General features: G+C 40.5%; 2 protein-coding genes across 5 annotated transcripts; both read right to left on the bottom strand.

The window, feature by feature from the left end:
- Positions 1 to 311: 311 nt before the first annotated feature.
- On the bottom strand, positions 312 to 2,512 carry LOC103431357 (thioredoxin-like fold domain-containing protein MRL7L, chloroplastic). Of its 3 annotated transcripts, none has more exons than XM_029093698.2 (6): positions 2,277 to 2,512; positions 2,058 to 2,157; positions 1,228 to 1,946; positions 1,000 to 1,081; positions 775 to 886; positions 312 to 686 (listed from the first exon to the last, which is right to left on the bottom strand). In XM_029093698.2, the coding sequence occupies exons 1-6, from the start codon at positions 2,288 to 2,290 to the stop codon at positions 553 to 555; spliced, it is 1,161 nt and encodes a 386-aa protein (XP_028949531.2). In that variant the 5' UTR covers positions 2,291 to 2,512; the 3' UTR covers positions 312 to 552. The 3 variants fall into 3 exon arrangements, with proteins under 3 accessions (XP_028949531.2, XP_028949530.2, XP_070670101.1); XM_029093697.2 differs by having other exon boundaries at positions 2,058 to 2,163; positions 2,277 to 2,418; XM_070814000.1 differs by having other exon boundaries at positions 2,058 to 2,453.
- Positions 2,513 to 2,640: 128 nt separating this feature from the next.
- LOC103400296 (poly(ADP-ribose) glycohydrolase 1-like) lies at positions 2,641 to 12,332 on the bottom strand. Of its 2 annotated transcripts, none has more exons than XM_029093695.2 (11): positions 11,996 to 12,332; positions 11,679 to 11,864; positions 11,436 to 11,539; positions 11,124 to 11,328; positions 10,874 to 10,984; positions 10,604 to 10,722; positions 10,308 to 10,451; positions 8,133 to 8,277; positions 3,292 to 3,483; positions 3,060 to 3,122; positions 2,641 to 2,969 (listed from the first exon to the last, which is right to left on the bottom strand). In XM_029093695.2, the coding sequence occupies exons 1-11, from the start codon at positions 12,251 to 12,253 to the stop codon at positions 2,790 to 2,792; spliced, it is 1,707 nt and encodes a 568-aa protein (XP_028949528.1). In that variant the 5' UTR covers positions 12,254 to 12,332; the 3' UTR covers positions 2,641 to 2,789. The 2 variants fall into 2 exon arrangements, with proteins under 2 accessions (XP_028949528.1, XP_028949529.1); XM_029093696.2 differs by having other exon boundaries at positions 3,292 to 3,477; positions 11,996 to 12,321.
- Between the last annotated feature and the right edge of the window lie 460 nt (positions 12,333 to 12,792).

The raw sequence follows: 12,792 nt of genomic DNA, 5'->3' as shown, positions 1-12,792 counted from the left end.
GGTGAGGGCGAAGCGCTGTGGTGATTTTGGTTTAGTACTTAGAATGCATGTCCGAATTTATCAAGTGAAGCTGTGCAGACCATTCTGTAGTCTTGGATGAGTTTCACTCCCTCTTAACCTTGATTTAATGAAGCCTAATAAGCCGATCGAAACTTCTTCATGTCCAGTGTCCACAATTCGACTCAGAAAGAAGGCCAGCCTAAGCCTAATACCGGCTAAGTCTTATATTCTACTTAAAAGCCAATACAGAACTGCAAGTTAAATTCCATCAATCAAATTAAAAACAAACAAAGGCATCTGATAACATCAAGAACAAGAAAAGAGTGTTGTTATGTATAACAATATAATGTCTTGTTAGGAATTACCAACAATATATATACACAGAGAAAGAGAGAGCGACAAGGAAGAGATGCTACGGCTACAAGCATGAATAGGTATTGGCATTGCCTTGCTCTGTGCCTACTTGTCCTGGTATTAATATTGTAGGAGTTCCAAACTAAATGGCTTTTAGCCCGAATATCTGTTAGGAGGAAAACTTTCCAACAACCAAAATTATGGTTGGGAGCTGACGGGAACATATGGAATTGCTTCCTGCCTATCTCCAATGCCATTCAAACAAGGTGGTCTGGCTGCTCCATAGTAAAAGAAAGCCATCACCTTTGACAACTCATCTCCACTTCGAATTTCTGAACAGACGACATAAAAATGGAGCTGAAATCATGCTGCAATTCGGAGGCAAGAATCAAAACGCCCATGTTTTAAAATAACAATTACCTTTCTCACGATATAAGATCTTCCCAGCTTTAGTGAAGATGATCTCAGGGAAGGCAGACACTTGGAGAGCAGATACCAAATCATGCTCAGTAACAGCATCAACTGCAATACACTGTTAAACATGAAAAATAAATATTAGCCATAATGATCAGTAAAAGAGAGGGGGGGGGGGGTTGAGAGGGAACTAAGCACAAGTAGACTATTGCAGTAGGGGTGTAGACTTACTCTTGGTGAAGGTAGCCTGCAGTTCCATATGATGTGTATAGCCTTCTCCAGTTCATTCCGAATTTTTTCATTCTCTTTTGGTCTGAAGAGAGGGGAAAGTGTTAATCAAAACAATTTTCTCATAACGAACTATATCTGAAACAAGGCGCTGAAATCATAAATTTCAAGAAGGGACAAGGTAACATAACATAGCAGGAAAGAAATCGTAAGAGAGATGGAAAACCAGACCTTCTATAGCGATTGTGTACAAGAATGATCAAAGGGCTGATGTCCTTGAAAACAGTCTCTTCCCATTCTGCAGTTGATACATCTTTAATGGGACGAATGTAGTTATCATCTTGCCACACTACTTCACTGTCGCTGTCATCATTCTCATCGTCATCCTTCTTTGGCGTATTCTTGATGGTAATCTTGTCAAAGAATTGATCCAACTTGAAACCGCGGCCATCCGCATCCTCAGGCCATTCAGGATCCTCCTCTTCTACAACAAGAGGATAATTGGCCAGAAGTTGTTGCACCTTCTTTGTCCTTTCACTAGGGTCTAACTCCTCCTCAACAGCGGGGTTGGTATCCAAAACTCGTCTAATTGTGTTTCTCCATTCACGTCTCTCTTGAGAACCCATGAAATAGGGATCATCTTTGTTACCGGAAGAAGGTTCATCATCATCATCATCATCATCAGAGTCTCCCTCTTGTTGGCTATACGTTTTAGAAGCATACAATCTAGTAAAGTTGAAGCTATGGACATGTGTTGGGACACTCGCAGCGGTGTTCATCCATACTCTGTTGTGATTAGCTTGGGTTTGCTGGGAATGAGGAGGCAACGAAAGGAGCATGAAGAATTTGTTGTTGGGTTTTGGTGAGGAGAAGAGATAGGGAAGTGCGGTGGTAGTTTGCAGAGCCATTTTCAACACTTGACAGCAGTCGGTAAATGGCAGATAGCAAATCTATTCGACAAAAGTGAATAGTGTAAATTCAATTCCAATTCATTCCTTCATGTCTGCAAGGAAAAAATGAAATTAAAAAAAGAAGAGAAAAGAATGGATAAGAAAGCTGACCTGAGCTTGGGATGATGATGACGAGGAGAAACCAAAACCCTCTGCATCAGCCGCAGCAGCCCAAAACCCCAACCAGCAGAACGCAAAGCGCCTGCTGCAACTGCAACTGTCAAATGAATCAGATAAGGCAGGCTTCCACTTGTAACTGTTTGACCTTTTAACCCCAAGCCCAAGCCCACAGATCAAAAGCCCAGCCCACGAGAGCAACGAGGAACTTACATGGGCCTCCACATACACTCTTTCAGTCTTCCAACTTTCGTATATTACGTATGATGCCTGCATTCATCGAGGGAGCGAGCGCGGCAAATTGCTTGATGCTATCCACACACTTCTTTTAACTTTCTCCACATACCATGTTAATTTTTGTTCTTTGATCAATTTCAAACCATTCGATCTGATCGACGAAAATTGAGAAGAGTGTAAAAAGTGTAAAACGGCGTGTAGATAACGACACCCATATCAAATTTTATCATTTCTTTTCAGCTTCGGATCTCATTTGGATAATTGGTGTTCGTTCAGGGCTTCAATTTTAAGCTCCTCTTGTAGCAGCATAAGATAAGGTCCGGCAAATATTCGCGGTACCTGAAGCCTGAAAGCCGTCTGCATGCCATGCCATGCCATAAATAGAATGTGCAGCGAAAAACAAAGCAAAAGAAAAATGAAATCCTTTTACAAAAATAACGCGACCATATGGGACGATACAACACAAACAACGCAGGCATCAAGTTTTATTTAAGGCGAAATAGGCAAATCCAACATATCGGTATCATGATGAGGGGCAAATAGAGATGGAAGGAGCCAAGTAAAGAATCCATCATCCGTCTCTCCCTTCAATCTCTGCGTTGAGTACTCCACCAACAAATTCCACAGATCTCCAACTGTCCATTCATGCGAACGTATCCATCGAGTTACCTACTCCACAAAGCGCAGAAAGTGAAATATAAACATGCTATACACACAGAGGCATAAAAGCTTGGCACGAGCTGGGTGGAGGGAATGTACCTGCTCTATGTTTCGCAATGCCTTCGAGCCAAGCGTGTAGTACAAAATGAATGGTCTTTCTGCCTGAAATCATATCCATTTTGATCATTGTTAAAACTTAGAATTCTCGTGAAATTGTCTGAGTCAGCTAAAGATTTCACACATGATATATATATATATATATATATATCCCATTCAGGCTTTTTCACAAAATTCTCCCTTTATTTGCATTGAAGGTATAACATTAAACTACCTGAGAGGCAGCTAGCCACTGAACTACGGCCTTCACTTCAGGATCTCCTCCAAAAGCACCACATCCCCAATTCCCAGTTGCAATCCCAACTTCATCATCCTCATTATCCAGAGACATCTCAGAATCTCTGATCTGTTGGTGTACAGATTGTCCTCCAAACACCTCATCAGAATTTTCGCTAGTTTCCTGCAACTATAGAAAAGTAAAAAGTAAAAAGCCAAACAAGCAAAATTTCTTGTACAAGAACAGCAAGTTCAGATGATGTTTGTTGATGCACAAAACCGGAGGTCTTGGAACAACGTAAATCCGACCGTGAATCTGCAAGAAATGTAAATAAGACAAGATGTATCGTGGTTTACCCCAAGGTTTGGGCTACGTCCACACTGATATTGTATTTATCTGAGAGGTGAGGGATAGAATGTGAGAGTCTATGTAATGAGAGTGAGGCTTTGAGAGGGGGTGAGAGGGTTTAGGAATTGGTCTCCCCTAATTGTAAGGATGATGAGTTCTTTTATAAAATAAGAGCTCCTCACTTATTACATATTTGCCATTTCCTTTATTACATAATTACATTTAAGTCCCCCGAGTATTTGTACGAGATCTAAATACGGAGGCCCTAAGTATGGTATAAATAGTAGTCCCCCAAGTCTTCAGTTAAGAGAGTCTTTTGACTGGAGACTTGAAATTCAGTCCATATGTGGGCCGAAGTAACAAGATGTTGTCTTGAACTGATGCTCGATATGAAGCGGTGCTCAATCTGAAGTGATGTTCAACTAGAAGTAGCACATGTTGCGAGGCTGCTCGGCTTGTGGCTTATGTTGCCTTGGTTGGCTCAGCTTGTGGCGTTGAAGGTGAGGGAGTACCTTTTATAGAATAAGGGCTCGCTCCTCAATACATAAATGATGGGCTAGAGTTGATCCTCGCGACGAGGCAGTTGCTCGGTAGGCGGCGATGCTTTCTAATGATGGTGAGGGAGTCCCTTTTATAGAATAAGGGCTCGCTCCTCAATACATAAGTGATGGGTTAGGAGTGATGCTCGCGGCGAGGCGGTTGCTCAATAGGCGGTGATGCTCTCTAATGATGGTGAGGGTGTCCCTTTTATAGAATAAGGGATTGCTCCTCCGTACATGAATAATGAGTGCTCTCTAATGAAATTGAGGGAGTCCCTTTTATAGAAAAAGGGCTCGCTCCTCAATACATAAATAATGGGCTAGAGTTGATGCTCTCTAATGAAGGTGAGGGAGTCCCTTTTATAGAATAAGGGTTCGCTCCTCAATACATAAATATGGGCTAGAGTTGATGCTCTCTAATGGAGGTGAAGGAGTCCATTTTATAGAATAAGGGCTTGTTTCTCAATACATGAATGATGGGCTAGAGTCCCCCAAGTATTTTTCATGAGGCCCAGTTGAGGCCCAATATATGGTACATAATGTAGTTCCCCAAGTCTTTGGTCAATAGAGTCTGTTGGCTGGAGACTTCAAATTGAATCCATGTGTGGGCCTAAGTGGCGGTTGTTCGGGGGCGGTATTTATATACCCTGCACTGAAGCTTTGTAGATGAAGCTTTGTAGGTGAAGTTTTGCAAGTGAAGCTTTGAAGCTGGAACTCTGTAAATGAAACTTTTAAAGCTAGAGCTTTTGTAAATGAAGCTTTTGAAGCTGGAGCTCTGTAAATGAAGCTTTTGAAGCTAGAGTTTTTGTAAATGAAGCTTTTGAAGCTAGAGCTCTGTAGATGGAGCTTTTGAAGCTAGAGCTTTTGTCAATGAAGCTTTTGAAGCTAAAACTCTGTAAATGAAGCTTTTGAAGCTAGAGCTCTGTAAATGAAGCTTTTGCAGCTGATTGACATGAGTGATGCTCACAGATGTTGACATGAGTGATGCTCATGAATGTTGACATGAGTGATGCTCATGAATGTTTATGTATGTTTGATACGAGTGATGCTCATGAATATTTATGTTTGATTGACATGAGTAATGCTCATGAATGTTTATGTATGATTGACATGAGTAATGCTCATGTATAATTTGAAGTACTGGACGTACTTTTGATTACCTGGTTGGTGATAATAGCGGCAGGCTGCTAAATAATTTTAGAGTACTGGGCGTACTTTTAATCATCTGGTTGGTGGTAATAGAGGGCCTGACTCTTTTGGGCACATGGGCCTTTACCCTCCACACAACATTCCAGCCCATTATTTTGGGCTTTGCTGTTTTTTTTTTTTTAATTTTTTTTATTATTATTACCCTCTGAAGAGGTCGCACTTGGTGCGATGGCAAGTGCCTTCGCCCATGAGCGGTAGGTCTCGGGTTCGAGACTTGGGAGCAGCCTCTCCATAAAATGGGGGTAAGGCTAGCCGACATTCACCTCTCCCAGACCCTGCGTAAAGCGGGAGCCTTGTGCACTGGGTACGACCTTTTTTTTTTATTTTTTATTATTACCCTCTGATGGGGTGTATACAGATGTCTCCGAAAGATAAAAAAGGTCGTACCCAGTGCACAAGGCTCCCGCTTTACGCAGGGTCTGGGAGAGGTGAATGTCGGCTAGCCTTACCCCCATTTATGGAGAGGCTGCTCCCAAGTCTCGAACCCGAGACCTACCGCTCATGGGCGAAGACACTTGCCATCGCACCAAGTGCGACCTCTTAGATGTCTCCGAAAGATAAGAAAAATAAATTACATCATTAAAAAATAAATCCGACCCTTTGCTCAATGGGTCACGCCCATAATGCCATCACCACCGCAATTATGTCAGCTTCTTTTTATCTTCTTTTGCTTTCTGCTTTGCTTTTGCTTTTGTGGGAGTGGTTGAGCTGTCTGAGGGATAAATGCATGCTTTTTCTTTTCATCTGCAGATATACTCACATGCAGCCTTTCTTTCTTTTTTTCTTTTCACTTTCTGCTTTCGGCCTAGTTGTTGCTGGGACTTTGTAGTGGGATGGCATGTGCTTTGCAGGGAAGCCTCCCTTTTCTTTTCCTTGCTTTTGCATGTGGGTGGTCGACAAAAGTCATCCATGTGGGTGGTCGACTAAAGCCATCCAGACTCATCATTTCAGAATATCCAACCCACCGTAGTTTTCTTTCAACCAGTCACAAAACTCAGTGATGGACGCCGTGTTTAGCACATCGAGCTGATGGCGAAATACATTGAGGCCACCTTCTTGGAAGACCTTAGCTGCTTCAGGCCCCACACTGTGGTCTCTGGATGTGAGTATAACAGTAACTCCATGTGCCGCAAGCTGCTTCGAAATCTCAGACCCAATCCCCCTGTTACCCCGAGTCACCACCACAACAATCCTAAAAAACGAGGTACAAAGATTAAACATTTTCACCTCCGAGACGAAGATTGCCTGAGCCCGCGAAGGCGGTCCATCCAGTTGTTCTCAGGGATCAGACCCGCCCAATGCGGAGGAGCTTCGGCGAAGGAAATTCCACGCATGGCCTCCCTGACCCTCTTCGCGTTCTTCGCCGTAAGCGGCGCGTTTATGCGATTCTCGTCTTCTCTGAAAGCCCTAATTATCTCTGAGTCGGAAGCGACCTCCTCCTCCACTTCTTTTGCTTCCGCTTCGTTGTCGCTGCTTTTGTTCAAGCGATCATTGCGCCCGACGTCGTCGTTTAGCTGGAGAGACGAGATTCCTCCGTCGACTTGATTGACAGTGACGTCGTTGGAGTGCAGTTGGGAATGGATCAGGACAACGTCGTTTCCGATCTGGTCTTCGTCGTCTTCGGAGTCGACGGCGGAGACTGGCTGGTAGAACTCGACAGCGGATGCATCGTCGTCATCGATGTTGGTGTCGGAATCGCTCCCATTATGGTAATCTGCGACTTGGATGACGTCAGGCAGAGCTGTGGCGTTCATCGTCGTCGTTCCAACTTCCAGCGGTGAAGAGAACCAAAAATATGAGAAGAGTGAGCATTTTGGGGGAAATGGACCGGAAACAAAGCCTCTGGTTTAAAGGTCGTACCCAGTGCACAAGGCTCCCGCTTTACGCAGGATCTGGTTTAAAACTTGTATCCGCTGCTGCAGCACAGTAGGGAGGTCATCGATCCGACCCGAGAGGACCTTGGACTCGTTCTTCAACACGAAGTCGTTGTGGAAGGAGCAGACCCTGGCTGGGAAGCCTGGTGGGTTCTTTGTCAGCACCGGGACTCAAGGCGATGGCCAAGAAACCACCCTGTAAGCTTTTACCTCATTTCTCAATTCTAAACTTCTTTTATGAAATTAAAAAAAGCTAAGAAGTTGAATTGGGAGTTGAATTGTTTGGTTGGTTTTCTGCAGATCCACGGCGGAGGTGAAAAAATGAAAAAGAACCGACACAACTTTTCGTATCGATTCCCATAGATAGCGCCAAATGTTGATGCATAAAACCGGAGGTCTTGGAACAACGTAAATCCGACCGTGAATCTGCAAGAAATGTAAATAACACGAGATGTATCATGGTTCACACGTCCACACTGTTATTGTATTTATTTGAGAGGTGAGGGAGAGAATGTGAGAGCCTTTGTAATGAGAGTGAGGCTTTGAGAGGGGGTAAGAGGGCCTAGGAATTGGTCTCTCCTAATTGTGAGGGTGAGGAGTCCTTTTATAGAATAAGGGCTCCTTACTTATTACATATTTGCCCCTTCCTTTATTACATAATTACATTTAAGTCCCCCGAGTATTTGTACGAGATCTAAATACGGAGGCCCTAAGTATGGTATAAACAATGCTAAACCAAATATAAACTTTACATTAAGAGCTCAGCTAAAATTAGTAATGCAGATATCCTTTCCAAATGTAGAACATCACCTAAAACCACACACACACACACACACAAACCAAGATAAAAGTGATAGAAAATTCATACCAAACGATTATCACTACAAATGTCACTGGAGTCTTTAACATCTGGATGAAGCTGAACTCCAGAACATCCATCCTCTCGAAACAATCTCTTGTTGTGCTGATCTTTCGATTGTTGAAAAAATCCACAGAATGCCTTATTAGTTTCCCTGTTGAAGCCAACAAGTAGGAGAGATCAAAGCTACACTCAAGTGTGACAACAATCCAGCATAATATCACCAAGAAATTGAAGGCAAGGATTTAGAATTTGAACAAAGAAAGAAAACCAAGGGTTTGGGGTCCTACTTTATGCTTGTGAAGAGTAATTTAACAAAAATAAATTGGCATGCTTGAAGCCTTCCTCAAAGTTGCAGGGACCAGATTGCTGATACTTATTTCCTCTCGACTAGACTCGGCAGTTTCTGACACAATACTGTGACACGACACGAAAATAACAGGTTTCGGATCAACACAATAACTTATTGGGTCATTATTGGGTGACCCGTTAAGAACCCGTTAATAGCCGGTTCTTAACGGGTATACACACGGGTAACACGTGGGTACCCCGTTTCGACCCGTTAAGAAAAAAAATATTTTGATAATTTTAAAGTTTAATTACTAAAAGATTTATTATAAAATACAATAGCCATATTAATATATACAATATATTCTATATTAAATATATAGTTTTGTATTATTATTCAATATAAGTTTTAAAAAAGAAAAGTTTTAGTCATTATTTATTTTTATTATGAGAATTCCTTATTATCATTATTAGGATAAATTTTACTTAACATGTTGTTATCCAAAATTAACATAAACTAATATAGTATTTGTATAGAAAAGAACTAAGAAGACATACATACAAGTATGAAAAATGTGAAAGAACATATAAACACTCGTGATTCATCATTATTCCTCTACGAGTAGATAATGGTTACACTTACATTATCGTTTAGATTTTTAAAATCCTCCAAACCTTCATGAATAATGTTTTTTATTTGAGAGCAAAATTAATAAAATTAATAATAATTATTATAGAAGTGTAAAAAATGTAAAAAAAAAATATACAATCACTCATAGTGACAAACTTTACAACTTTCATGAAGGGGTCAGCTTCAAAATCCAACACTATAATTCATAAACCTTAAATTTATATTTAACCGTTGATTGCCATTCACGCTTTATTCTTCTTACTGAATTTTATTTTTAAAATTTTCTTTTTTGAAAACATGATCATCTGGCGGATGTAAGAAGATGAACGGTTCAGATCTTTGATATCCCGTTTCGATATTTACGATTAACTGAAATATGAGTCGATGTCATATAGTTTGTAGAAACTTTATAAACATCAAGCAATATTTTCACTAACCGTAAAACTCTGAATATAATATCAATGATTCAAACCGTTCATCTTCCTGCATCCTCTAATAGATCAAGTTTTCAAAAAAAAAAATCTAAAAAAAAAAAAAACAAAATTTGATAAGAACACTGAAGCGTAAATGTAAACAATAATCAACGGTTAAATTTTGATCTATGATTTATATGATTATAGTGGTGAATTTCGAAGTTAAGCTCTTTATGAAAGTTGTAAAACTTGTCATTATGAGCGTTTATATATATTTTTTATATTTTTTTACACTTCTACATTAATTAAAAAACCATTAAAGACTTTAGGTAAGTGAAAATATACTTAAAAGAAAATTGCGTTTTTATGTTTTGAATGTGACAATATAGTATGTATATACTTATTTAGTATTATGTTTTTCATTTGATTATTTATTGCTTTAAAATATATTTTCCTTAATGGGTAACGAGTCGGATCATATTACCTGTTAATATTATCGGGTCATTTTACCCGTTTATTTTAATGGGTGTTACACGACACGACCTGTTAAGATATCGGGTATGACGCGAATACGACACGAACACGGAAAACACGACACGAATGACAGGTCTACTCTCGACTATAGTTGAATGGAAGTTTCATTTCCTAAGTCACAAAAAAAATTATCGTCCGAAGTCCCCAAGGGCCGGCCTCCCACTCTCTTATGCAGCATTTATTAGCTTGGCTGAGTTGGTGGATCGTGCCATAAAGCAATGTAAAATTGGCTAGGTAGATGATGGGTTTCTATTCTGGAAGCATGACTATACCATATGATTCATATAATCTGTCAATGCTTAACCAAAATATACATACCGGAGGAGGAAGTCTTGTTTATATTGTCTCATCCCTGGGCTGCATAATGCATCTATTGCAATAATTCTGGTTTTACGTCTTCTGAGAGAGTCTACATCCCTTGTGTCCACATAGTCACCAGCAAAACGAAAAGAAGAAGCATACCTACACCACTTAAAAGAAATAATGACAATTGGAAAGCAGAACCAAATTAAATTCATAGTGTATTAACAACAAATGTTTAACTCCTCTAATCAAAATATATGTGATTATTGTCTAACAAACAAATAAGCAAACAATATGTTATCAACGCTCACCCTGTATAATCGGAAAACCTTTCTGCACCAATAATTTCTATAGCCTCATTATCTTCCATGGAAGGCATGAACAGCATGCTAGCAATTAATTCAGGATTGATCATGAAACGGATCTCTTCCTACGTGAGATGATAATAACAAATAAAATTAGGTGCTTCTGCAACTATATCATCACCTGCGTGATCCAAGAAAAGGTAACACATAAAATACAGTTTAAAAGTGCTGGCACGCACACTTAGGTGAAACATATAAAGAGTCACAAAACCAGACCTGTACACAGCCCTTGCGAAGAGCACCACCTCCTATATTTTTGTTTGCAAAGTCAACTTCAAGAGCCCCACTTGACTGATCTTCTATCAAGCCTGAGTCTGAGCTGTTAACCTAGAACGATATGAAAAGACTATTTAGCAAGGTATTGCAACTGCAAAGATGTAGTAGGACTAGGAGAACGAAAAGGGGAAATCAATCGATCTGTGTGTAACTAGAGGCTTATCATTTAATACATCTGCTCATCTTTTACCTCAAAGCGGCAGAGAGGAATGTCTGACTTGCTCCAAAAACTAGCCTTGGGGTAAGAAATGCTTAAAGGATCATGTTTCAGAGGAAGAACTTTCCGCTCAAATGAGACAAAACCCTCAGGCATATGGCAACTTATCCTTTCAAAGTAGTGTATAATGCACCTTATCTTATTCTCCTGTTGTTCACTATAACTGTCATATAACGCCCTGAAAATACATTCGAGGTGGTAGGTATATTTAACTACAACTATACGTGAAGTAAAAGTAAAAACTAGAAGAAACAAGTGCCACATAAGAAATCAAAGATGACATACGCAAACAAATGATCGCAGTTGATGGTTGGGAGATGTCTGGCACCTCGTTTATTGGTGGGGAACAAACAAAATAACGAGCACCCGAGAAGAGCACTAATTAGTTCCTGAAAAGCAACGCGGACATTAATCAGTAAAGTAATACCACAACCAAGGGAAGTTTTGGGATGCGATCGCCTATGGTTCTTCAGATAAGAAGCCAAAATAATGATCACCAACTGCAAGCAACAATGATGATATAGATACCTGGCTGAGCAACACGATTCCTGCTTCTTGTGAATCCAGTAGACGAAGGCCAGTTTTGACTCCATGGATAAGGTCACCTGCGTTTTGATAGTGGTATTCTAGCAGAGCGGGCAAGCGCAAAAGCAAATTCGCCAATGCCGGGACAACCTCTCCAAACCATTTCCTCGCTTCCCCCCTGGACATGAGCTGCACAGCCCACGCCCTTCCATTCAGAATTCAGATGATATGCTAATGCTATGGATATCAAACACTTGAACAGAAAAAGGAAATTAAAAGTCAAAGTGTACAAAATTGAATGAATTGCAGAAATGCAAGACCTCATTGAAGAAGAGGGCGTAGCCGTATGGGGCGGAAGGAGCGAAGGGGTGAGAGGAGAGCAAAAGAGAGTGCCGGAGGTCCGAAATGGCTATGAATAGCAGCTCCCCAGAATGCACCCCACTCTGATCAGGACCTCCCGCCAACACCTTTAGAGCATCCACCACTTGCGGCGGCCAGAACAGACTGCAAGACCGTACCACCACCGGCAGATACTCTAGTATCGACTTCAAGTCTTCCCTCCCTTCCATTGTCTCCATCGCACTCGCCGTTGAACTGCTGTTCGGGGAAAGCGGCTCCTTTTTTTTTTTCTTGGGAGCCCACGTGATATTTCAGAGTTTTTCTGCGGGGAAATGCTAATTATTTCGGGCTTGGGCCCGTTAGCCATGCTGAGCTAACGAGTCCAAAACAACACGAAAGGAACTCAAAGATTTACGGGGAAAATTTAAGAGAACTTTAACCAAAAACTTTCGGTACTGTTTACATTAACGAAAAATTATATTTTTACATTACTAAAATGTCAATGTGATATTTCAGAGTTTTTCTGCGGGGAAATGCTAATTATTTCGGGCTTGGGCCCGTTAGCCATGCTGAGCTAACGAGTCCAAACCAACATAAAAGGAACTCAAAGATTTAAGGGGGAAATTTTAGGGAACTTTAACCGAAAACTTTCGGTACTGTTTACTTTAACGAAAAATTATATTTTTACATTACTAAAATATCAATCATGATACTATTCATTTTACCTTTTATTTTATCATTATCATTAAAACTCAAAGTTTTCAAATATTTTTCATTA

Source organism: Malus domestica, chromosome 15 (genome assembly GCF_042453785.1).
Source record: "Malus domestica chromosome 15, GDT2T_hap1".
In the NCBI taxonomy this organism is placed as follows: domain Eukaryota; kingdom Viridiplantae; phylum Streptophyta; class Magnoliopsida; order Rosales; family Rosaceae; genus Malus; species Malus domestica.
This window is presented reverse-complemented; position numbering and strand designations above follow the sequence as displayed.